General features: G+C 31.8%; 1 protein-coding gene across 1 annotated transcript in view; it reads right to left on the bottom strand.

The window, feature by feature from the left end:
- LOC129225207 (DENN domain-containing protein 11-like) overlaps window positions 1–23671 on the bottom strand; it is a 29101-nt gene extending 5430 nt beyond the window's left edge. The window contains exons 1-8 of the mRNA XM_054859774.1: window positions 23220–23671; window positions 21926–22025; window positions 19023–19181; window positions 15084–15231; window positions 9738–9876; window positions 7414–7539; window positions 5908–6058; window positions 3768–3833 (exon numbers count right to left, since the gene is read on the bottom strand). Coding sequence (XP_054715749.1) covers window positions 3768–3833; window positions 5908–6058; window positions 7414–7539; window positions 9738–9876; window positions 15084–15231; window positions 19023–19181; window positions 21926–22025; window positions 23220–23505 — 1175 coding nt within the window. The 5' untranslated portion in view covers window positions 23506–23671. The remainder of the gene's footprint in view (window positions 1–3767; window positions 3834–5907; window positions 6059–7413; window positions 7540–9737; window positions 9877–15083; window positions 15232–19022; window positions 19182–21925; window positions 22026–23219) is intronic.

Below are 23671 nucleotides of genomic sequence, written 5' to 3'. Positions count from 1 at the left end.
TTATTTTAATGTAGTTACAGCACATTAATACAATCCTTCAATGTTGACTCATGAAATTGTTGCTGACGGAAAATAATGATCTCTTCCAACATACATCAAGCTTTAAATTCTGTGTTTGTAGTTCCTTGAACGGATGTTAAATACTGAGCTAACTTTCTCTAGGATTGGATTTCGTATGTCTTGCTGAAAGGAGTTTGATTCATACTCTTGGCACTCGGCAGAGTCACAGCAAGAAGTATGCTTTGAACGACCAGAACGGAGGATCGAGATTTCATGGAAAAATGACTATCAAACAGCCTTTCCACTAAGTCCGACACTATTTTCGAAGATCCGATAAGGAACAGGAATTTTAGAAAACAGTTTTTGAGTGACTAGTTAACCGGGTAAAATGAAATTTGGTGACCAGTAAAGGAGGATCATTTTACATTACTGTGTATGAGACTTTTTTGGAACCAAAGAAAAACGACCACTTAAACGGAGTGACCACTTAACCGGTCGACTACTTATTGAGGTTTCACTGTATACTATTATATTTGTTGAACGTCAATCTTTAGTCCTGGAAAATTTAGTGTAAGAATCAATGTTAATCTCTTTTTACTTAGCTTTGTTATACTTGTCTTTTGAAGTCTAATAAACGCAAATTCTATTACATGTAATGTAACTTTGAAACAGATAGGGGTCTTAAACCTCGGGGGCTGAGTCTAGGCCCAGTAGGTTCATGCGTTAATCAGGGCACGTTTACAATACAAACTTTGAAAGGTATGTCTGCAATGCTGTACTTCTTTTAACTTTGTTGCATAAAATTTTAATAAAACAATGTTGTGCCTTTCTTGTTTTCATCGAAACGAAAATTTTCTCGACACATTATGCATAAAAAATGTGATATTTTTATTTATTTGAACAATTGTATTATTATTTTTCATGATAACACTTTTTATTAGAATACATGCATAATATTTTGTATATTATTTTGAAAAAAGTTCCAGTTATACTTTGTTTTTCTTCCACTTTACTGGCCACTGAAACTTGACCCCCCTTACAAAAATTTCTGGATCCGCCTCTGGGTTAGGTGGTCAGCCTGACGTAGAACCGCCCAGTGTTTAGTTCCCAAGTACTCTCTGTACTCATTTTATCAACCCACTGAAGGGATGAATGGCTGAGTCAACCATGCCCAACCTGGAAATAGAACTCGGGTCTGTAGCAGGGGGGCATGAAGCACTATCACTGAGCCACTGGGCTTCCATTTCAGAAATCAGTCTATTCCTTAAAATGAGTAGGAGAAGGAAGCCATATTTATAAGTTTGGCAACATGAATGACTGTTTTAAACAAGTTTTTTTTTTTTTTTTTTTTTTAATTGGAAACCATTCTGCCTGTCATGTTAGATCAGAAATAAAATATTTGTTTTATTCTTCTTCTTCAAGGATTAGGCAAATAGCCTCTTCCGGCTTCTTGGTCGCCCCACCGTTTCCTGGGCCTACCACGGTCTCGTTTGCCGCTTGGTCTGTAATAAAAGGCAGCTCTTGGAAGTCTCCGTCGTGCCATACGTCGAACATGGATTTTCCAATCGTTACGATATTCGGTAATTTTTTCATTGAGGCTGAATATCTGTAATTCCCTTCGAATAGATTCATTCCTTATTTTGTCTAGGATAGTGCAGTTCTTCAGTGATCGCAAATACTTCATCTCTGCTGCTTGAATTCTACTAGTTTCTTGACTGTTCAAAGTCCATGTTTCAGAGCCGTATAGTAAAGTTGGCACCGCCATAACCTTATAGAACTTCAGTTGTGTGTCCTTTCTCGTTTTTCCCTTTAGGATTCTTGTAAGGGTTCCGCATAAGTGTTGAAACCTACGTAGTTTGTTTTGGACATCATTGTCATGGTCAAAGGTGATGTCACATCCTAAGTAGTTGAAGTGCTTCACCTGTTCAATAATTCTATTATCAATAACAATTTTACTTCTAATTGGCTCTTTACCCCTAAATTCCATATTTATTCTGAATTGAAAGACCACTAGCTTTGTTTAAGAGTTTTTTTTTAACATTTTCGTGCTGTATGTTAACCAGAAAGAAAACCTGATAAAGCAATCAAGATAGCAGAGGGGGACAGCCGTAACATGCTGTTAACAAATTGACTACCAAAAAAGAAGCAACAGTGCTGCAAACCATTCAAAATTTACTGTCGGCAAAACATTTATTTTATTACATTACAACTTATTTAAATTGAGATTGCAGTAAAAGTCTTGCATGAGAGAAATTAATTTTCAATTTATCGTTTGCTGATGCTGTTTATTATTATCAAGAATGAAATACATAATTTTGATGATTGATCCTTAAGATTTTTAGAATAAGTTTGATAAATGTACCCCTAATATACTTTCATTATGAGATTATTACCTAAAAATATAATATCCGTAATGGTTAATTTTCAATCCTATATATATAAATTTTTCCATACTTTTACAGTGCATTCTTATCACGATCACTTCAACTTAAAACAGCAGAAAATTTTGTAAGATGAACACAGTGTTCGAGTAAAGATAAACTGGATAAAAATGAAACAACGTTTAAAAGCACAGAAAAGGTAAAAACTTTATAAAAACGCAGACATGTTTCCGAGGCAATAGCCTCCTTCCTCAGTGCGAAATGTACAAATGGATGAATCAAGGTCGTGGGAAAGTTTAAATTGCGTAACCGGAAAAACATTGACCAATCAGCTATCAGCGAGTGCTGAGACAAAATATGACGTATTCTAACATGTAAGATTGAATAAGATTGGAGAAAAATGTGGAACAGCAAAAGACTCATTGCAAAGATTATTTAAGTTTTTATGAATGTAAAAGGATTCTAGAAAATCTAATTCACCTACTGTTGTAGGTCTGCAAATGATCTTGGCTTCTGCAGAGAGAAAATTGTGCCCTGTGTCCCAACAATGTTTAGCAATTGAAGATTTGTTCAGTTCCTGTTTTTTAACGTGGTTTTCGTGTTCTTTCAAACGAAATTTAAGTGAACGCCTTGTCTGTCCCACGTAACCGATATTACATTGACAAGGAATGTGATATATGCCCCACTGATCAAGTGGTTGGATTGGGTCCTTCAGTTTGGAAAAAGAAAGTTTATTTATGGGTCTGTAAATTACACGAAAGTCAAATTTACTAAGAATTCTAGAAATACGAAAAGAAATATGTGGATAAAACGGTAAAACCACAAAATTTGATGAAGAAAAACTACGTATGTTGGAGGTTTTATTTCGGGTTGAAAGTTTGCAAAAAAACAGGAACTGAACAAATCTTCAATTGCTAAACATTGTTGGGACACAGGGCACAATTTCCTCTTTTCGGAAGCCAAGATCATTTGCAGACCTACAACAATAGGTGAATTAGATTTTCTAGAATCCTTTTACATTCATAAAAACTTAAATAATCTTTGCAATGAGTCTTTTGCTGTTCCGCATTTTTCTCCAATCTTATTCAATCTTACATGTTAGAATACGTCATATTTTGTCTCAGCACTCGCTGACAGCTGATTTGTCAATGTTTTTCCGGTTACGCAATTTAAACTTTCCCACGACCTTGATTCATCCATTTGTACATTTCGCACTGAGGAAGGAGGCTATTGCCTCCGAAACATGTCTGCGTTTTTATAAAGTTTTTATCTTTTCTGTGCTTTTAAACGTTGTTTCATTTTTATCCAATTTACCTGCACAGAGTTATCGCTTTTCAATCTAAAGATAAACTACATTTTGATGCATTTTTTAAAAATGAAAGGTACCTCATAAACCAGGCTTCATCAGCTTCTTCGTTGCCATCTTCTTTAGAACAATGATTCTGAAGAGATCTAAATTAAAATGAAACACAATTAGGAAATTGTTGTTCCATGTCTAACTACCTTTAAGTTTTCAATTTTAGTAAATTAATTTACATTTAGTTTTAAAGGCAAACTCCCTTTTATTATCATTATTTTTTATATGAATGACAATAATTATGATAAAATTACTCAATGCCTATTTTTGAAGTATGAATCAGGGCTTCTAACAGACCTTGTTTTTTCCTAGAGAGAAGAGGGACCTAAATTCTGAAGGGAAAAAAAAGACCAAAAAAGGGATCGTTATCTCATCTTTTAAGGGTTAAAGTACCTCAAAAATGATGAAACGATAAAAAAAAATTTTATTGCTTATTTACAAACTAAAAACTATTCTGAACACAGAGGAAAAGTTTCAATGCTTTAGTTCAAATATTTAAAAAGTTATGAGTGGTTTTAAGCCATGCTCCCTATGAGTTCTTATGCAAAAGAAAAACTTCAAATTGCTTTTTCTCGATGATGGTTTTTTTGTGTTTTCATGTCACTAGAATCCCTAAGGATTTTTTTTCTATTAAAGATAAAGCTTTCAAGTAATACTTTTTGCAATTGGGATAACATATTCGACAAAACTGTGCATTGGATAAGCATTTTATAAATTACTCTAATGTTTAGAGCATGTTAAACATTTAAAAACCAAATTAAAAAAAAAAAACTTTGATTTTTTATGTAATTAATCACAGAAAATTTTTGAATGAACTCATAAGCAAATGAATGCACAGATTTTTAGAGATGATTATAGTGATCGTTTTGCAAAAAACGTTTTTTAAATTAGTGCAAATTTAAACCAAATAAAACGATTATTAAAAAGCAATTATTTTACTTGGCACCGCGGCTGTTTAATGAACTAACGGAAGATGTTAGGAATGAGAAGAACTTCAAAAAATATAAACAAGGGGTCAATGAATATATACAAAATAACGACATTCTATCACAATAATTAACTTTTAGCTGATAAAATATACTGACTTGCCAACCGGGGGGGATTTTGTATTGTATTTTTTATGCTATTGAATGTTTCAATGTGAGTTATTGTATTTTTCTTTTTTCTGGAGTCAAACAGTCCAATAATTGTTGTAAAATTTTTATTACTTGTGTAAAATTAATTTGTAAATATTACTGTTAATACATATTTGTGTTTGTACTCCATACTAAACCAATTTAAAAACACTGCGGACAGTGCCTTTGGTGCTCTTTAGTGTTGAATTCACTACTAACTCATGTTGAACTATAGTCAAGATTTTCTTAATATTTTGTTATGACGTTTGTAATTTATGTTTTACAATTATGTTTTAACTTTATTTTATTTTGCTTACTGTTATGTATGTATATTTTGTTAATAAATCTTAATAAAAATCTTATAAAAAAGCCTTAAAAATTTTAAAAAGTTGAAATTTTCCTCAATTTTTTGAATTTTTAAAAAAAAGAAGGCAATATTTTTAAATTTTGAAAATAAATTATTGATTACAAAATAAGTATGCATGTTATGGTTTCAAAGAAATATAAAATTTATATAAATTCAAAGAAATTGCTTGAAAGGTACTGTGACTCCTTAAAGGTAAAATTTAACCTGGTGTTCATAATCAAACATTTGCATACATTACTTAACATGCGTACATAGACATAGTATTTAAAAACCAACTCCTGATGAATTTAAACACAATTAACAAGAATAAATAACCAGAACAAAAAAATATAAACAGTATTTCAGATTTTATTTTTTAAAAATACATTTAAATTTTATCATTTGAAGATAGCTTCTATAATATCCAAAGAAGTTATTCATAACTTTTCTATCTGTGCTTAAAATGCTTGCCGTTTCTAAATCAAAATGAATGAAGTAAAAAGTATTACTTGAACATATTGCTAGATAAGAAATACCTAAATTCAATTACAGCTGAAAATATAAACTTACATAAATTCAGAAGTATAACTAAAAATTGTTTATCTGAGAGAATTACTATGTACCCTATATTTGAAAACATGACCTTGAAAAACAAATAAGCAATGAAAATTTAATGAAAAGAAAATCAACAGCTACTATTATACTCACTGCAATTTACACAATTGCTCATATTTCATTTTGTCAGCAAAACTCGTGCCCATTAATTTTTGAATCATTGGTATTTCACTGAAGAAGTTTTGATTGTCCACATACAGATCATAAAGGGAAGTTTTTGACTGGAATATCTTTTCTGTGGTACCTGAAAGAGAGATAATTTTAATCTACCGCTCACAACTAGGAAAAAAATGTTTAAAACTTGTACTTTAATTAAAACTATGTTAAAAAATTAACTTTCTTCTAAAATAGTTCAACTGATGCCAACTCATTTTGTACCACTTTGGCTTAAATTATACAGTTTTGAAATTAAAAAAAAACAACTTATTTGTAAGAGCGAAGGCTTTTACAGCTGATGTCAATAATATTGAAAGATTCTGGGCTGTTGTGCCATGGTTTGAGTGTGGTGACTCAGGGGTGCCCACCTAGGAGGGGGGGGGTCATGTTGCAGACTGGGCCATTGAAATTTTTACGGGGTGTTGTTTTGAGTGGAATGTTTCTCATTTTTAGGGGAGGGGCTCTTGCTTTTGGGGGGTTGCAATATTTAAAGGGGTGCGCCCTTGATCTTAGGGGGGCACCCCTGGGTAGCTCCAAACATTGCGACCGCACCTGCGGTGGTCATCTTCACGGCAGCATGGACGAAGATTCCAGGGAAGCGACTTCTTAGCAACTGATGCAAGTATAGAAGTGTTGTCAGTATTTATAAGGGAAGAGATAGTGTCCTCTTGGTTCTGGTCCAGGATAGGCTGGTGAATGTCCATCCTCGCTTCAGGTTGCCTGGAGAGCTTTCTTCGTTCTGGTTGGAGATTGGCTGCTGGATGTTTGCCATTGTTTCTGTTTGGCTGAAGGCTTCTCTTGGGACAATCTGCTTAAGTACAGAATGGAAGGCCTTTTTCCATTTTATTCCTCTTATCTTGTTTACTCCTTCTTTCTTTTTAAAATTGTTGGGATGCTAGAAATTCTAGATGGCTTCTCTGCTTAATCTGGTATAAAAGTGGGAAGTAATTGAAAAAGGACTTTTAGGTTTGCCTCTACAAATGTCAATTTTTTTTTATTATTATTTATTTATTTGACTATTGTCAAATGCAAAAGTGTGACGTATCTGAACACTGTCAAATGACCATTAAAGCAAAAAGGTTTAAAATAACAACTTGAAAATGCATGTTATATTAAAAATTAATCAAAGCTTACACCTAATGTATTTTCCACCATACAAGTAAGAGTATTTCAAAAAATAATGGGGAATAACCAGAATATTTGACAGATTTACACAATATTAACGTACCTTCTAAATCATTTTAACATGAAAACAGAAAAAAAGGCTTTGAAGTCATAGAAAAATAATTAATAAATAAAAAATAGAAGAATAATAAAAATAACAGTATACACTCAATCACCACTGATGGTGAAAATGACGTATTTTGGGCAAAAGTGAAATGATATTTATCTAATATAGCACTAAAAGATGTAATAAAAGTACAAAACATGACTCTTACTTACAAGCAACATACACTTTTTCAGATCCTAATGTGTCCATGTCAGCAATGTTGACATAGAAAAATGGCTGTGCAGACCAATGGCCAACCTCTGTCATCCTATGTGCAGTAAGGCATATTGTGCAATAGACTAGAAATATAAGAGTTTTCAAATGAAATGCAGCATAAAGACAAAGCCTTTGGAAAACAAGGAAATTAAAACAACAGATGATAAAGGGCAAAGCTGGGGATATACTTCTGTCACCAGAGGTGAAAAGTAACAATTTTACTAGCAGCCACATTTTTGAAATAGTAATTACTTTTTTTTAACTCTAAGTGCAGAAGAGAAATTATTTTCAAAATTTGTTGGAGATAATAATATTGAATATATCCCCTAATGTAAGTAATATATTTTTCTAAATTAATTCATTAATGCTGTTTCTTGTTAAAAAGAAACATGTAAGTGTGAAGTTTGGATTTTAATGCAACATATTTAAATGAACATTTTTAAAATACAGTCGAGCCTCGTTAACACAAAATCGCTTCACCAGAAATATTGCTTAATATGAACTACTCATTTGGTCACATGTGTTAACAATCATTATTAATTTATCAGGTAAGATGAAATCCAGTTAGCATGAAATGATTATTATGATTCCATGAATTTTGTGTTAGCAAGGTTCGACTGTAGATGAATAATGTACCAGCAAACTTCTCTTCAGGTTTTTGAATGTGCCAAGGGCAGAGCACCCCCACTTCCTATCACTTGCTACTCCAAAGGAAAAATAACATCAGCATAAAATCAAGAGGCATGTTTTTTCTATCTATAACTCTTTTAAAATCCAAATTCCTAACATTTTAGTAGCAAAAAAAACAGGCAGAATAGATTTTTGGGGAGGAAAAACATTTTTTGGTTAAAAATAGCAAAGAAAAATATGATTAAAAAATCCAGAGCTATTGATTCATTTTAAGATGGTTTTTTTTTCAGGGGGGGGGGGGTTGCACGTTGTACATAGGTGACACCCAGGGAGGGCTGCCCCCACTTTGCAATGCTACTGAATTATGTTCTTTTTGGGGTTTGAGATTGACAGATGATTCTTTAATCTCAGTTTGTTTTGTCGCTCTGAAGCCAGTGGTAACCATTAATTTTTCCCTATAACAAATGGTAGTAAATAAAATTTAAATGTATTTACCACCACAATCAAGTCTCATTGCATGGATCTTCAGCAGACTTAGTGAAAAGTTACTTGAATTGAAATATTTGTAAAATCAATAACAGAAAAATATATGTTTAAAATAAAACATGAGTGAAATATTTATACAACATTAATGGGATGAGCGGGCTTGTTAAAGGGCAAGCACAATTTTTCTCAAAAGCTGCCGCGTTATAGAAAATATATTCTATTATGACATTTTGGTAAATGCTGTGTGCCCCCATCACAATAATTCTATGCTTTCTTAGGAGATGCCCTCCACATAATGAAAATTACTGTTTTTAGTACTACTTTTTTATTTTGCTTCCAAGCGCAACTAGAAGTAAAAATTTACATTAAAGGAAAATAATAGAAAATTTGTTTGCGCTTTCAATACAATTGCTGAAAGATCTAAAGTGTCGAAAGGTAAAAGTTGCAAATCTTATTGAGAATGCAAAAAGACTGCATATTTTTACATACAGATGCTGTAATTGGAATAGAAAGAGAGAAAAGCTCCAAAAGGAAAATCTGATGATCCAAAGTAGCGGGAAAAGATATGAAATTTTTTTGATAAGGAGATAAATGCGAAAATAAAAGTGACCAAAAGCAATCAATTTTGTAACCATCTTTATCCATATGAGTCTTTTTTTAATAATTTTTGTCTCGAGGTAATTTGCTTTAAAAAAAAAAAAAAAAAACATTTCAACAACAAGAAAAATAAAATAAAATAAAAGCATAAATTGGGAGGGGGAACCTCAGAAAAATAGCAAAAAGGAAAATCACAAAAGAGGAAAATCGTGAATTCAGGGATAAATCTCAAGCCTACATTTACTTTATCCTTAAAAGTTATTTTCATCCAAAAGACCATGATTTGAAAATGTATTGCAAATACAGTATAACCTCGATTTAACAATTGTCAAGGAACTGGAAAAACTTATTGTTAAATCAAGGAGGTTGTTACATCAAAGAGCATTAGACATTCAATGAAATCAGAACTGGACCAGTGAAATGAATCATTAAATTGGGGAAATCCTTAAAACAGGTATTGTTAAATCGAAGTTACACTGTACTAAATTTATTGCAACATAGCTGACAACAATGGCAGTTAACATGACTCAAGAAATCAACAAGAATCACAAGTAAAATGTGAACTCACCTCTATAACAGACAACTCCGATAGGGGGAGGGGAGAAAAATATGATTCGTTTCTTCAGCAAGGCTAATTTCCAGAGAACAAATATCCTCTCGCCGAAAAAGTTCAAGAACTGAGAAAAGCATCCGGCCGGATGTGTTATCTGCAGATGATAAAAAAGTATTGATATATGTGATGATTTGCAAAAATTGATTTCATAAATTTATAAAAAAATCAATTATAAGTAATATAAAATAAATTACAGTATAACCTTGCTTTAACGATTGTTAAGGGACTGGAAAAAGTTATTGTTAAATCAAGGAACATAGACATTTAATGTAGTCAAATCTGGACCAGTGAAATGTATCATCAGGTTGAGGAAACCATTAAATCGGGTATAGTTAAATCGAAGTTATAAGGTATATGCCTTTATCATAAATTTATATTATTGATAAATATTATTGTAATTATTCAATTAGTTTTTATTAAGTACTTTTTTGTACATTTTATTATTTATATTCTTTACTTTCTAGCTTGAAACTTTATCACAATATTTAAGGCAACTAAAATTTAGTGCAAGAAAAAAATAAAAACTAAATAAAAAACTTTCAATATTTTTGGATACAAAAATTTAATGAAAACAAAGGGAGAACAGAAGAAAGGGACCCTTAAAAAACTTAAACCCAAAGAAAATTCACTACTGGTGACTGAGAAGCATTGACAAAATAAATCACACTGTATAGATGAGAACTCATATTTGGTAAAAATTAGAGGTGTTCTTGAAAGCTGCTGCTTTGAGAATCCACTGGTGGTTCTCTTGGAACATCAATTATAAACTTGATATTGACAATACAAGAAAAACCTGCCCATTACTGATTGGCTGTCCACAACTAGTCATTTACCCTATGTGTGAGTGGTTTTTTACCAGTCAAGATAAAAGGTTGGTGCTGTGTTTAACCAAGGCTTCACTTGATACAGTCTTCTATCAGGCTCAGTCATTTCAATAAAAGTTGTAGTGTGAAATCAATCAATCAAACACAAAAAACCCGATCAGACTCCAGTGACATCTGTTGAAGTGTGTGGTAACTATTATTTATATACAAATCAGGTTGTTTTATTTTTAAAGTGAGAATTCAAAATTGAGTTCTGCAGTGCTAAAGTTAATTTAAAGGCGGAGTTTTTCCTCCTTAAGAAAAGTGTCTGAAAAATATTTCAGGCAAAAAGTAAATAAATATGAAACCATGTTTTCAAAAAGAAAAAGTAATAATAATAAGTTTTAAAACAAAATCCCATGAATATAAGCTGAGGAAGATGTTTTTTCCTATTCATTGAACCAATGTAAAATTATTTTAATGGAAAAAGTTTGATAATTTATTCTACTTTTTGCAATGAAACATTTTCAAAATTAGTTGAGTAATGTAACTTTAAAGCCTCAATAAACATAATTAGGAGTTAGTTACATTGAATATTGATCATTTCTTAATGTATGCACTTTCAAACGAGCTCAAAAAAGTTTGCTGTTTGGAAATGTATGTTAGTAAAATTTTGGTTAACTGGTTTGGTATAAAACTGATAGTATGTCCTTATGATCAGAATGCATTACAATTCATATCATACAGGAATACGTTGAATATTTAAAAAAAAAAAACGTTTTAAATTGAACCAATAATGAATTCACCAGGGAAAACATGCCGATAAAAATTTCAAAGAGTCAAAAGATGGCAACTTTTCGTAAAAGATTTTTATAAACCTACTTTTCAGTATTTAGAAAAACAGTTAAAAACTTTCCCTCAAAATTTTGTTTGAATTAAACTTTTGCTTTTTTAAAAAATAAATGAAACGAAATTATATTCATAATAATAAAAATAATAAATAAATCAATGCCCATTCAAAATATAAATGATATTCAAATGCTTAAGCATTTTGAGGAAATTTAATGAAAAAAAGAACATCATTGTGTTTTAAAAATTAACTGAGGAGTTAACAGACGTGATACATTTGGCGCGTTTTATAAATTTTTGCCAAAATAGTCAAACGTTGCCGACAAGACAACAGTGCTGTTGAAGTTTGAAATTTAGTGTATACATTTTAAGCAAAACAAGTTATTTGGCGAAACTCGTTAAATTGAAAAATAATCAGCCAAGTAAATAAATCAATTTAAAAACAATGAAAGTTCAATCAAAATGCTAGAAGAGCATACAATGGCGGTAGCAATTAGCAATAGAAAAAGTGTTCAACAAGTTGGCATGTTCCACCTCCTGATAATTTCCCCCAGATTTTAATATGAATATTAAAAGGCAAGAAATGAAATCTTGCCAATTTTTGTGACGCCAAAGGATTACGTATATATATGTTTTGTCTTGGTGATTATTTTTCATTTTATTTGTTGTCGCCAAGGTAGAGAGAAAACAACTCACTAAGCGAAGTGACATACCTATAACGGAAGAATATCGTAAGAGAAAATGTATTGGATTCTTACCAATATTGTCAGAATAAAACGATTATTGTCGATTTTGTTTAACGATTGTGCCATTAAATACCTCCTTTAAATATGTAATAAAGCTATAGTATATTTTATAAACAACAAGTGTTTCTTAATAGACTTTTTTTCAATTCGGAGGAAGAGTAATGTTTGAACCCTTCTCGAAGTTTACTTACATTAAATATCTCAAAAATTTTAGTCGTAATGATGAAAAGTGCAAATGGTATTTATTCACTTTTATTCAGTAAGACATAATGTGCTTCAGGGATGAATTTTTACTACAAAGATTGAGAAAAACACCAATTTTACTGCAGAAATAATTTGTTTACTAATGTAAACAAAGTTTCCCCGGTTATACTACAGCGCTCTCATGCGGGCAAGTCGGCGCCTTTGATCGTTTGAGAAATGACTGAGCCTGATAAGATAAGCATCCAGTGAAGCCTAGGTTTAACAATAAAAACGAAGATACAATTCACACACGACAAACATTTATTTTATAGTTCTACAATATGAAACACAACAAATACATTGCATAATAATTTAGTGAACAAGAAAAGAAGTTGGAAACTGAGACCATAGCAACCCTGAACTTCACACAGCTTGGTCAAACTTCAAAAATCTTTTTCTTGTCTTTGGGCCAGATTTTGTTTTCTTAATCAATATCAGACAAAGCAAACTTTTGTATTGTAAAAAAGAGGCAAAGATAATTTGTATAGTTGTAAGATCCACTGGAGTTGCTGTTTAGTATTATGCATCTTACAAGATGATCAATACAATATAAATAAAAATTAAACTAAAAATAAATAAAAAGTAATTACATAAACCAAAAGCGGATGATAAAAGATTGCTGCACAATTACATTAAAAAGCTAATATTACAAATGACACATGGCATCGGTAAAACGTAAAAAGAAGCTGTAAAAACTATGTTTTTTAACAAGTAATAGCCACATTCAGTAAGTTACCGCCCTATAGCCAGGGCTAAGGCAGAAATACATGAAATACACCGCCAGCTCAGTCAATTCCAGCCGAGGACTGCAGTTTCGTGCTTATTAGCACTCATCAGCCCGGCATAGGACTAACCGAGCTGGAGGCGGAAAACCTCTTAAGGAAGCCAAGAGTGCCAAACAAACTGGTAGCTAATATAGAATTAGCAATGACCAGACGAGGGACCGAAACAATGGTTCGGTTCAACTCGAATATTGCAGGCAAGGCATTTATATTCAGTAAGTTACCGCCCTATAGCCAGGGCTAAGGCTGAAATACATGAAATACACCGCCAGCTGAGTCAATTCCAGCCGAGGACTGCAGTTTCGCGCTTATTTGCACTCATCAGTCCGGCATAGGAGTGACTGAGCTGGAGGTGGAAAACCTCTTAAGGAAGCCTAGAGTATTTCATGTATAAAACTACTGCTTATTTTGATGATTGTCTTGATCATACCAAAAATATGGCCGCTATGATACAACGAAACATTCAGTTTACGAACATGCAGATTCCATAGAATATAAGGCATTTCCGTAACACACAAAATAGGCCTAAAGGCGTTTTATAACTTTAAAATTGACATCACGTTGTATTACGGTCTGCCAGGAGTAAAGAGCACTGGCAGACATCACGAAATTACGGCAAATTACTACATGCAACACATGATAGGTGAGGAGAGAGAGAGAGCGAAAAAGATCACTCAAAGTATTTAAAGTCTTCACATGGCTTTCAAATTAAGAATATGCAAAACACAAGATGTGTTGCCAATGCAAGAAAGTTAAAGATATGTTGCCAATCAAAAAGTAACTCAATCTAAAAAAAAAACTCTCGCGGTTATAAGATGCTATGAACTGGTGACTCGATTCACCCAAAAGTTCATTCATTTGACTGAGTTATCGCGACCGATCTCACGAATGACGTCACAACGTGATGCAATGTTTACATCAAAAAAGGATTGATTCTGCATGATGCAAAAACTTATTTTTATTTTATTTTTTTTTCAAATTAAGTGATTCTTTCACTTTTTGTGAAAGTTTAAATTAAAAATCTAACAAGCGGCCCCATTTTTGCAACATGCACAACAATCAGAAAAATTCACAATAAATTCAAATTGACAAAGTCACCATTGAATTTCACAAAAATTTTACACACCCAAAAAGTTCAAAAGTTCAAATTTAGTTCATATATTTCCCCCCCAAAAATAATGTCACAAAAATGTCCAAGTTGAGATTTGGTATAAGGTTTTGTCAAAGCATCAGCTAAATTTAATTTAGAACTCACATATATTAATTTAAACAATTTTTCATTTACTAAATTTCTCAAAAAATGATACTTGATATCAATATGTTTACTTCTTTGATTTTGTATAGGACTTTTGGAAAAATCTATTGCAGTAATGTTGTCACAAAATATTTCACAATTTTTCAAAACTAAATTCAAATTTTCATTTTTTAAAATTCTCATGATCCAGACAAATTTTTTAGCAGCCTCTGTTAAAGTGACATATATTCGGCTTCCATGGTGGAAAGAGCAATACATTTATGCTTAAATGTTTTCCACATGATAGGTGTATTATCTGACAAGATGATGTAACCTCCCATTGAAACCCTATCATCTCTACTAGCTGCCCAATCTGAATCAGAATAACATTTAATATTTAAATTTGAAATATTTGATAACTTCAACTTAAGATTTTTCGTATACAAAACATAACCAAGAAGACGAAGTAAACCATGCTATAAATTAAAAATCTAACAAGAACGAAACGGTACTTACTTTCCGGATATGCCTCGTATATATTTATATTTTAAGAAAAACGTCCTAGGTTTTGAGTTTTCCAAATTTAGGGATTCCGAAATTGGGGTCCCATGCTACATATAAAAACAAAAGAATACTAAATGTACCTTCATTAGAGGCATAAAATTGTTCCAGAGTTTGGCAGAAAAAGCCTCGGAATGATCCGGGAATGCGTTAAATGTCGGGAAGGAACCTTTATGTTTCTCGTAGTATGCTTCCATTTCTGAATAAGATCCAGGATTTTCAAGAAGATGCCTGAAAAATACATCAATAAATAATTTATAATTACAATTCAATCCACTTTTTATTTTTTTATGAACCAATTATTCTCACTTATTAAACAGTTAACCCAACTTTTTTAAATACAGTGGAGTCTTGAAAATTCGAGATATTTGGGGCTCACCTTACCTCGGATTACTGAAAACTCGGACTATCCAGAAAATTCTTACAGAATCGAAATTTACACTGCTCGAAAATGTGTTGAAATTGAAATGTAGTGAAATTCGCTGCAGAGGAGCGCAATATTTGACAACAGTACAGATTATAATAAGTAATAGTTATATGAAAAAAGCTAACCTTCAAAGGATGAAATGGAAGGGAAAGAAGAAATGTACACTTTTTTATTGATAACATTTAGAATGTTTGACATTTTGAATTACAAGAAATTAAAAACCATTCTAATGTAATAAAAATTCCGATTGATCCCCCCCCCCCCCTTCCCGCCCTTGCATGATCTTTTTTTTAAAAAATAAAGCCTGAAAATACACAGACTGAATTTTTGAGGTTTATTTCCGATGCCAGAAACGCATTTGAAGTGGAATTAAAAAATTTGCTGCTTAGAAGTAACGTTTTGTGAAAGAGTAACTAATAACTGAATCTGTATATGGGGAGATAACATTTCCGGGCTTATTGGCCATGGTCTAATTGGAGTAGAATTGGAGTTTCTACTCCAATTAGACCATGGCCAATAAGCCCGGAAATATTATCTCCCCATATTGACGCCGGCCGTGAAAGCCTTAAACAGTATTGAATCTGTATAACTCAAAATAAGTTTTTGTATGTATAGAATAAGAGTTACTAATAAATAGAAATCTGTTTGACTCAAAACTTGTTAATGTTATGAAAGCTAAAAACAAAATTTTACTTATGTAAAAATTTTTTAAATCTAATTTAATAGAGTAAAAAACTAATATGTACGTCCTTGCATTACATGAAGAAACAAAGTTTTCAATAACACATTGGAATCTTATGGAATGAAATAAAAGCAGAAAATTATTTCCATCTGTTTCTATTCCAACAATTACAAAATTGTCCATGTTTTAAAAATGGTTTCACATAAATTTAAACATTAAATATCAATGATTTTATATATAAAATAGAGAAAATGTTCATAGTAGGTTCAAGCAATCCTTATCAAATATGTTGAAAAATAAGGTAACATTCCTGGTCATGTGCCTCCTGCCCTCCATGTAAATATTTTCTAAAAACTAAATTTGGTTTAGCATATGTTAATTCTAAAACTTTTTTTCGCTTCTAAATCGAAGAAAAAGACATTTTGATTTGCATGCAACTGAGTAATCACTGTAGCGATTTAAGTCATAAAACTTTGATGGAGTAATTGTTCTGTCCTTCGATCTTTTTCAGTACTTTGTTCTGTCCTTCGATCTTTTTCAGTACTTTGTTCTGTCCTTCGACCTTTTTTAGTACTACTCCCGAGTACGAGTAGGTGCATGTGAGTGCATTTTGTAATGAAAGGCCAAGATGGCATGTTTTATGTTTCCTTAGATTGTAATAGTGTTTTATGATTTTAATTTCAATTAAGTTTTATCTATGTTATATTAATAATTTTTGGGGTTTACTCAAGTAATTGATTTCAGTGCATATTTCACATGTCTGCTGACTCTGCCATGAAATTTTACAGAAACATATTCCCTGCTGATATTAACTGCACTCCAAAAAATACAGAAAAAATATTATCTTTTGACTTGCTACGTCGCCCGGCTTTGCACGGTCCTCTTCGAAAATAAAAATTGTGTCAAGTGACGAGTGTTCAACACTCTGGCTTGAACCAAAAAAAAAGTCAGTAAAATTTTGCATCTGATTGTGAGAAAATAACAAAAAGTAAACATTTTAAATCCCCCAATTACAGGAAAAGCCTTTAAAACAAAAGCAATAATTTTACTTGTTCATATTCAAGAAAAAAAATGGCAAAAGATCTTTTGCCTCAATGATTTTCTTCACGCTATAAATTTTAATAAAAGCATTGTTGCGGAAAGTTGAGATGGATCACTGAACAATAATTTAAATGGAGGAAAGCCTTCGAAAAATAGGGATTTTATGTCGAAATCCAATTGTCATAATTAATAGTTTTTAATTGATATCTCCATCAATTATTATCGGAGGATTATGTTAAATAGCCTAACATAAAGACGGGGAAATAACGAATCCATCGATACCTGGTTCGATGGTCAGTTCACTGGTGTTCGGGAGAAGTAACTCGGACATACATAGCTACATACATTCCGTAAATTCCTAAAAGTACCCCCCCTATTGATTATAGCCCCCCCCCCTTTTTGTGAAAAGTGAAATCATTTTATACCGTATTTTCCTGCGTATTATCCGCGGGCGGCCTATAATCCGCAGGTCCTAAAATCGAGCTGAAGAAAAAAAAGCTTTGAATAATCTGCGGAAGCGTATAATCCGCGGATAATACGATGTAAAAAAAAAAGTTTGAATTTCACATACCATTTGAGCAACTAAACTAAAAACGTGAAAAGGTAATTATTTCAAAGGCATAATCAAAATTAATCTGAAATATAATCTATATATAATGATTTCTTCTTGAAATCAAGATTATAGCACGCTAATTACTTGAAAAACAGAGTCAAGACAAAGGAGCAAACATTCTTATCTTGCGCAAATGGCTTCCTAATTCACTGTAATGTTGATTATTTTACATGGCCTGAATCACGTAAGAGGAACATTCAAGCAACGTAAAATAACCAACATACAATTTGCCACTCCCTCCAAAAAAAAAGGATAACATTTTCTGTTTTACTTAGAAAACCTTTATACAGAGGTTTAGTTTCCCCCTGCCCCTTCCCATGTACAAGGGATTTTTTTTTTTCTAAAAAAAAAGAAAGTAAACACAATGATCTAATCAAAAAAAAAAAAAGGTCTCCACGGTGAAAATATCTAAACTCCTTTTGATGCAAGGGTGCCTTTTTTTTTTGTTCATAGGTATTACAAAAGAAATTTATGCAATTGTACTGCTTTTTATTCATTTTGGAAGGAACACTTTTGTTCTGACTTGTGAAAATAAACAATCTTCAACACGATGCCATTTTGGAAATACATTGCTTTAAAAGTAGCAGGAACTTAAAAATAACCTTTTTTAAAGGAGAAATAAAGTACTTGAACGAGTTTAGGATCATTAGAAATGTATATTTTACTTTATCGAGTAAGGGATTTGTCTGTTTTTACGTTCGCGAATTTTGTAAAGCTCAAGTTTCGAAATTACGATTTTCATGACAAATTTGTGGTCGTGTGATTGTGATTTTTGCTTCTATTTTGAAACAAGTACATTAAGATTTTGCTTCTTTTACTGTAACCTCATTACATTCAGCACATGATGGATTTTCAAGCGATAAATTATGGGGATTTTGCCAACTTAAAGTGCAAAATCCTTTATTTCAAAAAAAAAAAAATTGGCGCCCACATGCAATTTATTACAACGAGAAAATTATGAAAGGTTTTAATTAATTAATTTCTCACTCTTCATTAATATTAACTCTTAGTTACTTATTGTTTCTTTTCTGTACTCTAAAATTAATAATACTAAAAACAATTATTTTGGGTAATTTTTCAAAAAAATCTCAATTATAACCCCCCCTCCCTTCCTAAAATTAACGAGTTTTGTTTTGAAAATATTAGGGATTACTTTTGGGATTTTACCGTAGGTACATGCGCTCAGTTTTTAATTATATAAGATGAATGTAGTTCAGTTCAAATTCATATCCAGTTAGGAATTCATGAGTACCATATACCTAACTTGCTGTCGCAGGAAGCCCATGTGATGATGCAGGGTAGTGTAGGTGAGCGCAAGTACGCCCACAGATTTCATTCGAGCTCCTCTCTCGCAAGCATTGTCCACAGGCATGTTTTCGAAGCACGCCACACCGTACAGCTGACCCCTCTTGAAGTATCTGCAAGAAATATCAACAAAATTACTTCCTAAAAGAAATCTTCCAAAAAAAAAAGGTAAATAAATAAATAAATAATAGCAATAATAAAATTGAATTTGTATAAACTTTCATTCTCAAGCAGGATTGCAGGTGGGTGATTATTCCGTGTTTCTAAAAATAATATGACATAAATTTCATTCTACCTTTTCAGATTTTTCTTTGTCATTTTAAGTATTGTACTAAAAAAATACTTATAAGTTGTCAGATTTTAATAGTTATAGCATAATACATAAATTAATCATCAAAAAATAAATGATCTAAGCAGTAAAAATCATGCATAATCATAAAATTAGATAGAGAAAAATTAAAAAGTTGTAATGTTTTAAAATAATAATAATAAACTTATTGTTCTTAATAGTACTAAAATCAAAATGAAAAACATGTTCTAAAAGAATTCCTTATTTATCTTTGGTATTGGAGATTCTATCATATTTGTTTTAACATATCTAGGAATTTTAAGTTAAATAATACAATAATAGCATAAGAATATCCAATCCAAAAGAAAAGGACAAAAAAAAGAAAGTACCGAAAAAAAAGGAAGTGTGAAAAAAGTTACCATGCGCAAAAATCCTTTTTGATAACACACACACACACAAAAAGCAAGCACAAGTTGTTTTCCCTGTATTGACACCATGCTGGCAGAGAAACAACTCTTACAAAATGCATTTACTCTGAATTTGCATGTGAGGGGCTTGAGAACAAAACATTAATCATCCTTGGAGAAAAGGTTCAAGAAATTTCCTGAAATAAGCTAAGTAACTTTCTTCTGCATCTTCCAAGCTGTTTAGTGTGAATACAATGACAGAAAGCAGATCAGATCAGATTGAAATGAGAATAGATTGTGCGTAACTGTGAAGTATGGTAAGAACCTGTAATGTCCATAATTGATTTTACTTCATGTTAATGTTCATTATGCCAGAGTAGGATTGTGCCTTAGTTAAACGTCGTAAATGATTTTGCGTAATATTTGTCACTGCAAATATTTCATTTGACTTTATATTTAACAGAGCTCAATACAAGTGAAATAAATTTTCTGTTTATAATAGATTAATTTTTTTCCTTTCACTAACCAAGAGGGTCTTTAAAATGTTTTTTAAAACCTGGTTAAGTTTTCAAAATCTTACTATAGTGCTTCAATTAATGATTAAAATTTATTTAAACTATATAATGAAACGAAAAAAGGAGACCAGTTTTGCCCTGCATGTAAGATTAAAGATATAATTTTTTTAAAATAATTATCTTCCAAGCTGCAGGTATTGTTACTTAATGTTGAATTATAGGCATCTCTAAAATGGAAAAATTTAATTTTTGTAGAAAGATAATTTTTGCAATTCAACACTTTTATTCCCTTTGGTTTAATACCTGAATGAAGTCAAATACAAAATATTTTAGCATTCTCATCAGGAATTACAATTTTGTTTATCAAAGTGTTAAACATTAATATCTTAATGTTTAACAGAATATAATAGACCTCATTAATTTTATTTCTCAAATAATGCGTGGATAATACAAAACACTCGATAATAGAAATATTTTTGCAAAATTGGTGGGAAATATCCAGAACTTGTAGTGAAATTGAGGACTTGCAGGTATCAACACCAGGGTTGGCCGGATTGGAACCAATTGGGTTGGACCCAATAGGTTTTTTTGAAAAAACCCATTTAAAAAAAACCCACTATTTAGCCCACTTTTGGGGTTTTTTTAAATTTTCCAAGAAGTTTTAAAAAAATTAATTAATTTAAATACTTCTACAATTTAAACTTCTTTTTTATTTGTTCTTCACCACAGCCAATGAACATAAAAAATGAATTTTGAACTTTAATAGTATTTCTTCACTTTTAACAGCATTAAAAAAATACTTCAAAGATTTTAAATAAATGTATTTAACTTTTTTCTTTAACTGGTCAATAAATAACTCAAATTATCTTGACTAAATCCTGTCCCGTCTGATTTTCTCAACATTTGTAGATTGTACAGAGGAAACTACTCTAGTCGAAAGGCTTTCGTGTGAAATATTTTCTGGAAACCAACACGTCACAAATCTCGATTAAACAAGGTATATTTTTTAGAAATTTACAGGTTTTACGAACGGTCAAACAGAATAAGATGTACAGTATTTTCATTATCTTACAAAAAAGTTTAATATTTGTTACTCTGTACACAGAAATAGAAAAACAGGCAACATAAAATTCAAAGAAATGTCTTGATTAAGCTGAAATTCAGTAAAAAGGGATTTAAACTACTTGAGGTTCTACAGTAGTTTTGCATAACAAAATGAAATACAATAAAGTAAAACGCAAAAAAAAAATGTAGTAATTACAAACAAACAGATTTTATCACTCGAGAAGTAACTTTGACTTAACTGTTGGTAATCATGGAAACTAAAAAATCTGAAACTTCACCATTCTTGGGATTCGTCGTCTTTTTTACTTTTCTTCATTAAACGCTGAATTTTCCAGCTTTGACAATTTTTTTGCTTTGTCCATATACTTACGCTACAATATGCTACAAGTACCCCACATTTTCTCTAAGAAAAGACAAAAAAAACCCGCATTTCTTTTAAAAAACCCAGCTTTAGTTGGGTTTTTTTTTGGGTTTTATTTAAAAAAACCCAAAAAACCCTGGGTCCATGGGCTTTTTTAAAAAAACACGGGTTTTTGCCAACCTTGATCAACACTCAATGAAATTTAACAAGATAATCTTACATGAAATCTGTTTGCACTCGATGCGATCCACTTGCCATTGCACGAAATTCTATGCCATCCACATTGCAGTCACGTGGAAGGAACCATTCAATAATATTGCCTGTCAAACAAAATTTAATTACAAAACAACATAATGTTCACAAAAATATCTTATGAATAAGAAGAAAAAATGGAACCTCTGAAGATAGAAAGGTAGCAGAAAAACTGGATATGATAATTTAGCAGGCCAGTGGCCAGGATTTCATAAAGAGAAGAGTTTTAATGTTTTTCATCTTGACTTGCATTCTCAGGAATACATACTAAACTCTGTTCGTGTAAAAGATAGATCGAAAGTGTAAGCAAACAGGTTGCCAGAAGGTTTGCCACTATGATACTTTTGGGTATTGTATGTGAAATTTAAAAAAATAATAATAACCAATAGGATTTGTATTCGCCGTCTGCTTGGCACCAATGTCAATTATTTGTTTACATCAAGTCTATCTTTTGCCTGAATACAGAATAGTGTCAAATAGTTCATTTCTGCTTAATGGCTGCAATGGGACGGGGAGGCATATTGAGAGAAGGGGGGGGGGGGGGGGGGTTGGTTATTATATAGTAGAATGCTTAGTGTATCATTATTTCTCCCCTCCCTCGTTTAACTATAGTTGGCATTCTGGATTAGACATTTGTTTGTTTTACCACTTTCTGCTGTACAGGTCATTGAAAGAATTCATACTGATAAATCCCCTCTACATAGGAAACAATTGCAAATTATCTTCTACAAAGAAAAGAATGTTTTACAAGTGCAGGTTGAGAAGTGAAAAAAACTTCATACAAAGTGACATTCAACAACTTCAATTTATAAATTCTAGGGTTGCTATATATTTGTAGATATTGTCAATGGTTTTTGTTGCAATTTTTCTGTTGTCACCAAGGTAGAAAGTCCACAAGTTGCCAAACAAAGTGACGTACCTTCAACAGAAAAGTACCCAAAAAAAATATCATTTCTAGTAAGCAATATTTGATTTAGAAATGTTCACTTCGCAAAAAATAGATTTGGGCACACATTTCAATACTTGGAGTTTGGTGTGATGCCAAAAATTTGGCCAATAATAATGATTTGATTTGAGCAGCAAGGTCAAAATACATTAGCTGTCTTTGGCGACAGCTGGGAAAATTGCCAAGACTATCAATTATCAAAATCTTCCCACCATCTAGCTTAGAGGTTAATACTTAAATCTCTCCTAACGAAAATAATCAACATTTTAAAATATGGCATGACAAAGAATCAACATAATACTGAACAATTTATTACCAGCACGTGTGTCAAATGCAACAGTAAATATGCAAACAATGTCAGAGGATTGCTGAGCAATCAAACTTTCTTCGTTAACCGGCAGCATGCATTCAGAGTCGTCTGCTATATCTATCACATTAGAGAACCCAAATTTTGAGCAATCCGAGTTTAAAACCACTTTTAGCTGTTGTTCTTCATTTTCTATTGATTCGAATGCGATTTTAATGTTAGAATCAACACTTTCGATGCTTCCTTTTCTTTCTAAAAGTGGAGTTCTATCAGTTACAACTTCGGAATCAGCCATGGCAAAGGAGCCTCACTCATCAAGGCAGAGAAATGTAATTGAATGTTTTTCCATTAGTAAGAACATGTGAAACGAAAATATTAACTATAATAAGAAAAGAATATAGTTAACTACACCAGAAAGCAACACGCAATATGTAAACAAAGAATATACTCCATCAGTAAAC

This window comes from Uloborus diversus, chromosome 6 (genome assembly GCF_026930045.1).
Source record: "Uloborus diversus isolate 005 chromosome 6, Udiv.v.3.1, whole genome shotgun sequence".
Taxonomy (NCBI): domain Eukaryota; kingdom Metazoa; phylum Arthropoda; class Arachnida; order Araneae; family Uloboridae; genus Uloborus; species Uloborus diversus.
This window is presented reverse-complemented; position numbering and strand designations above follow the sequence as displayed.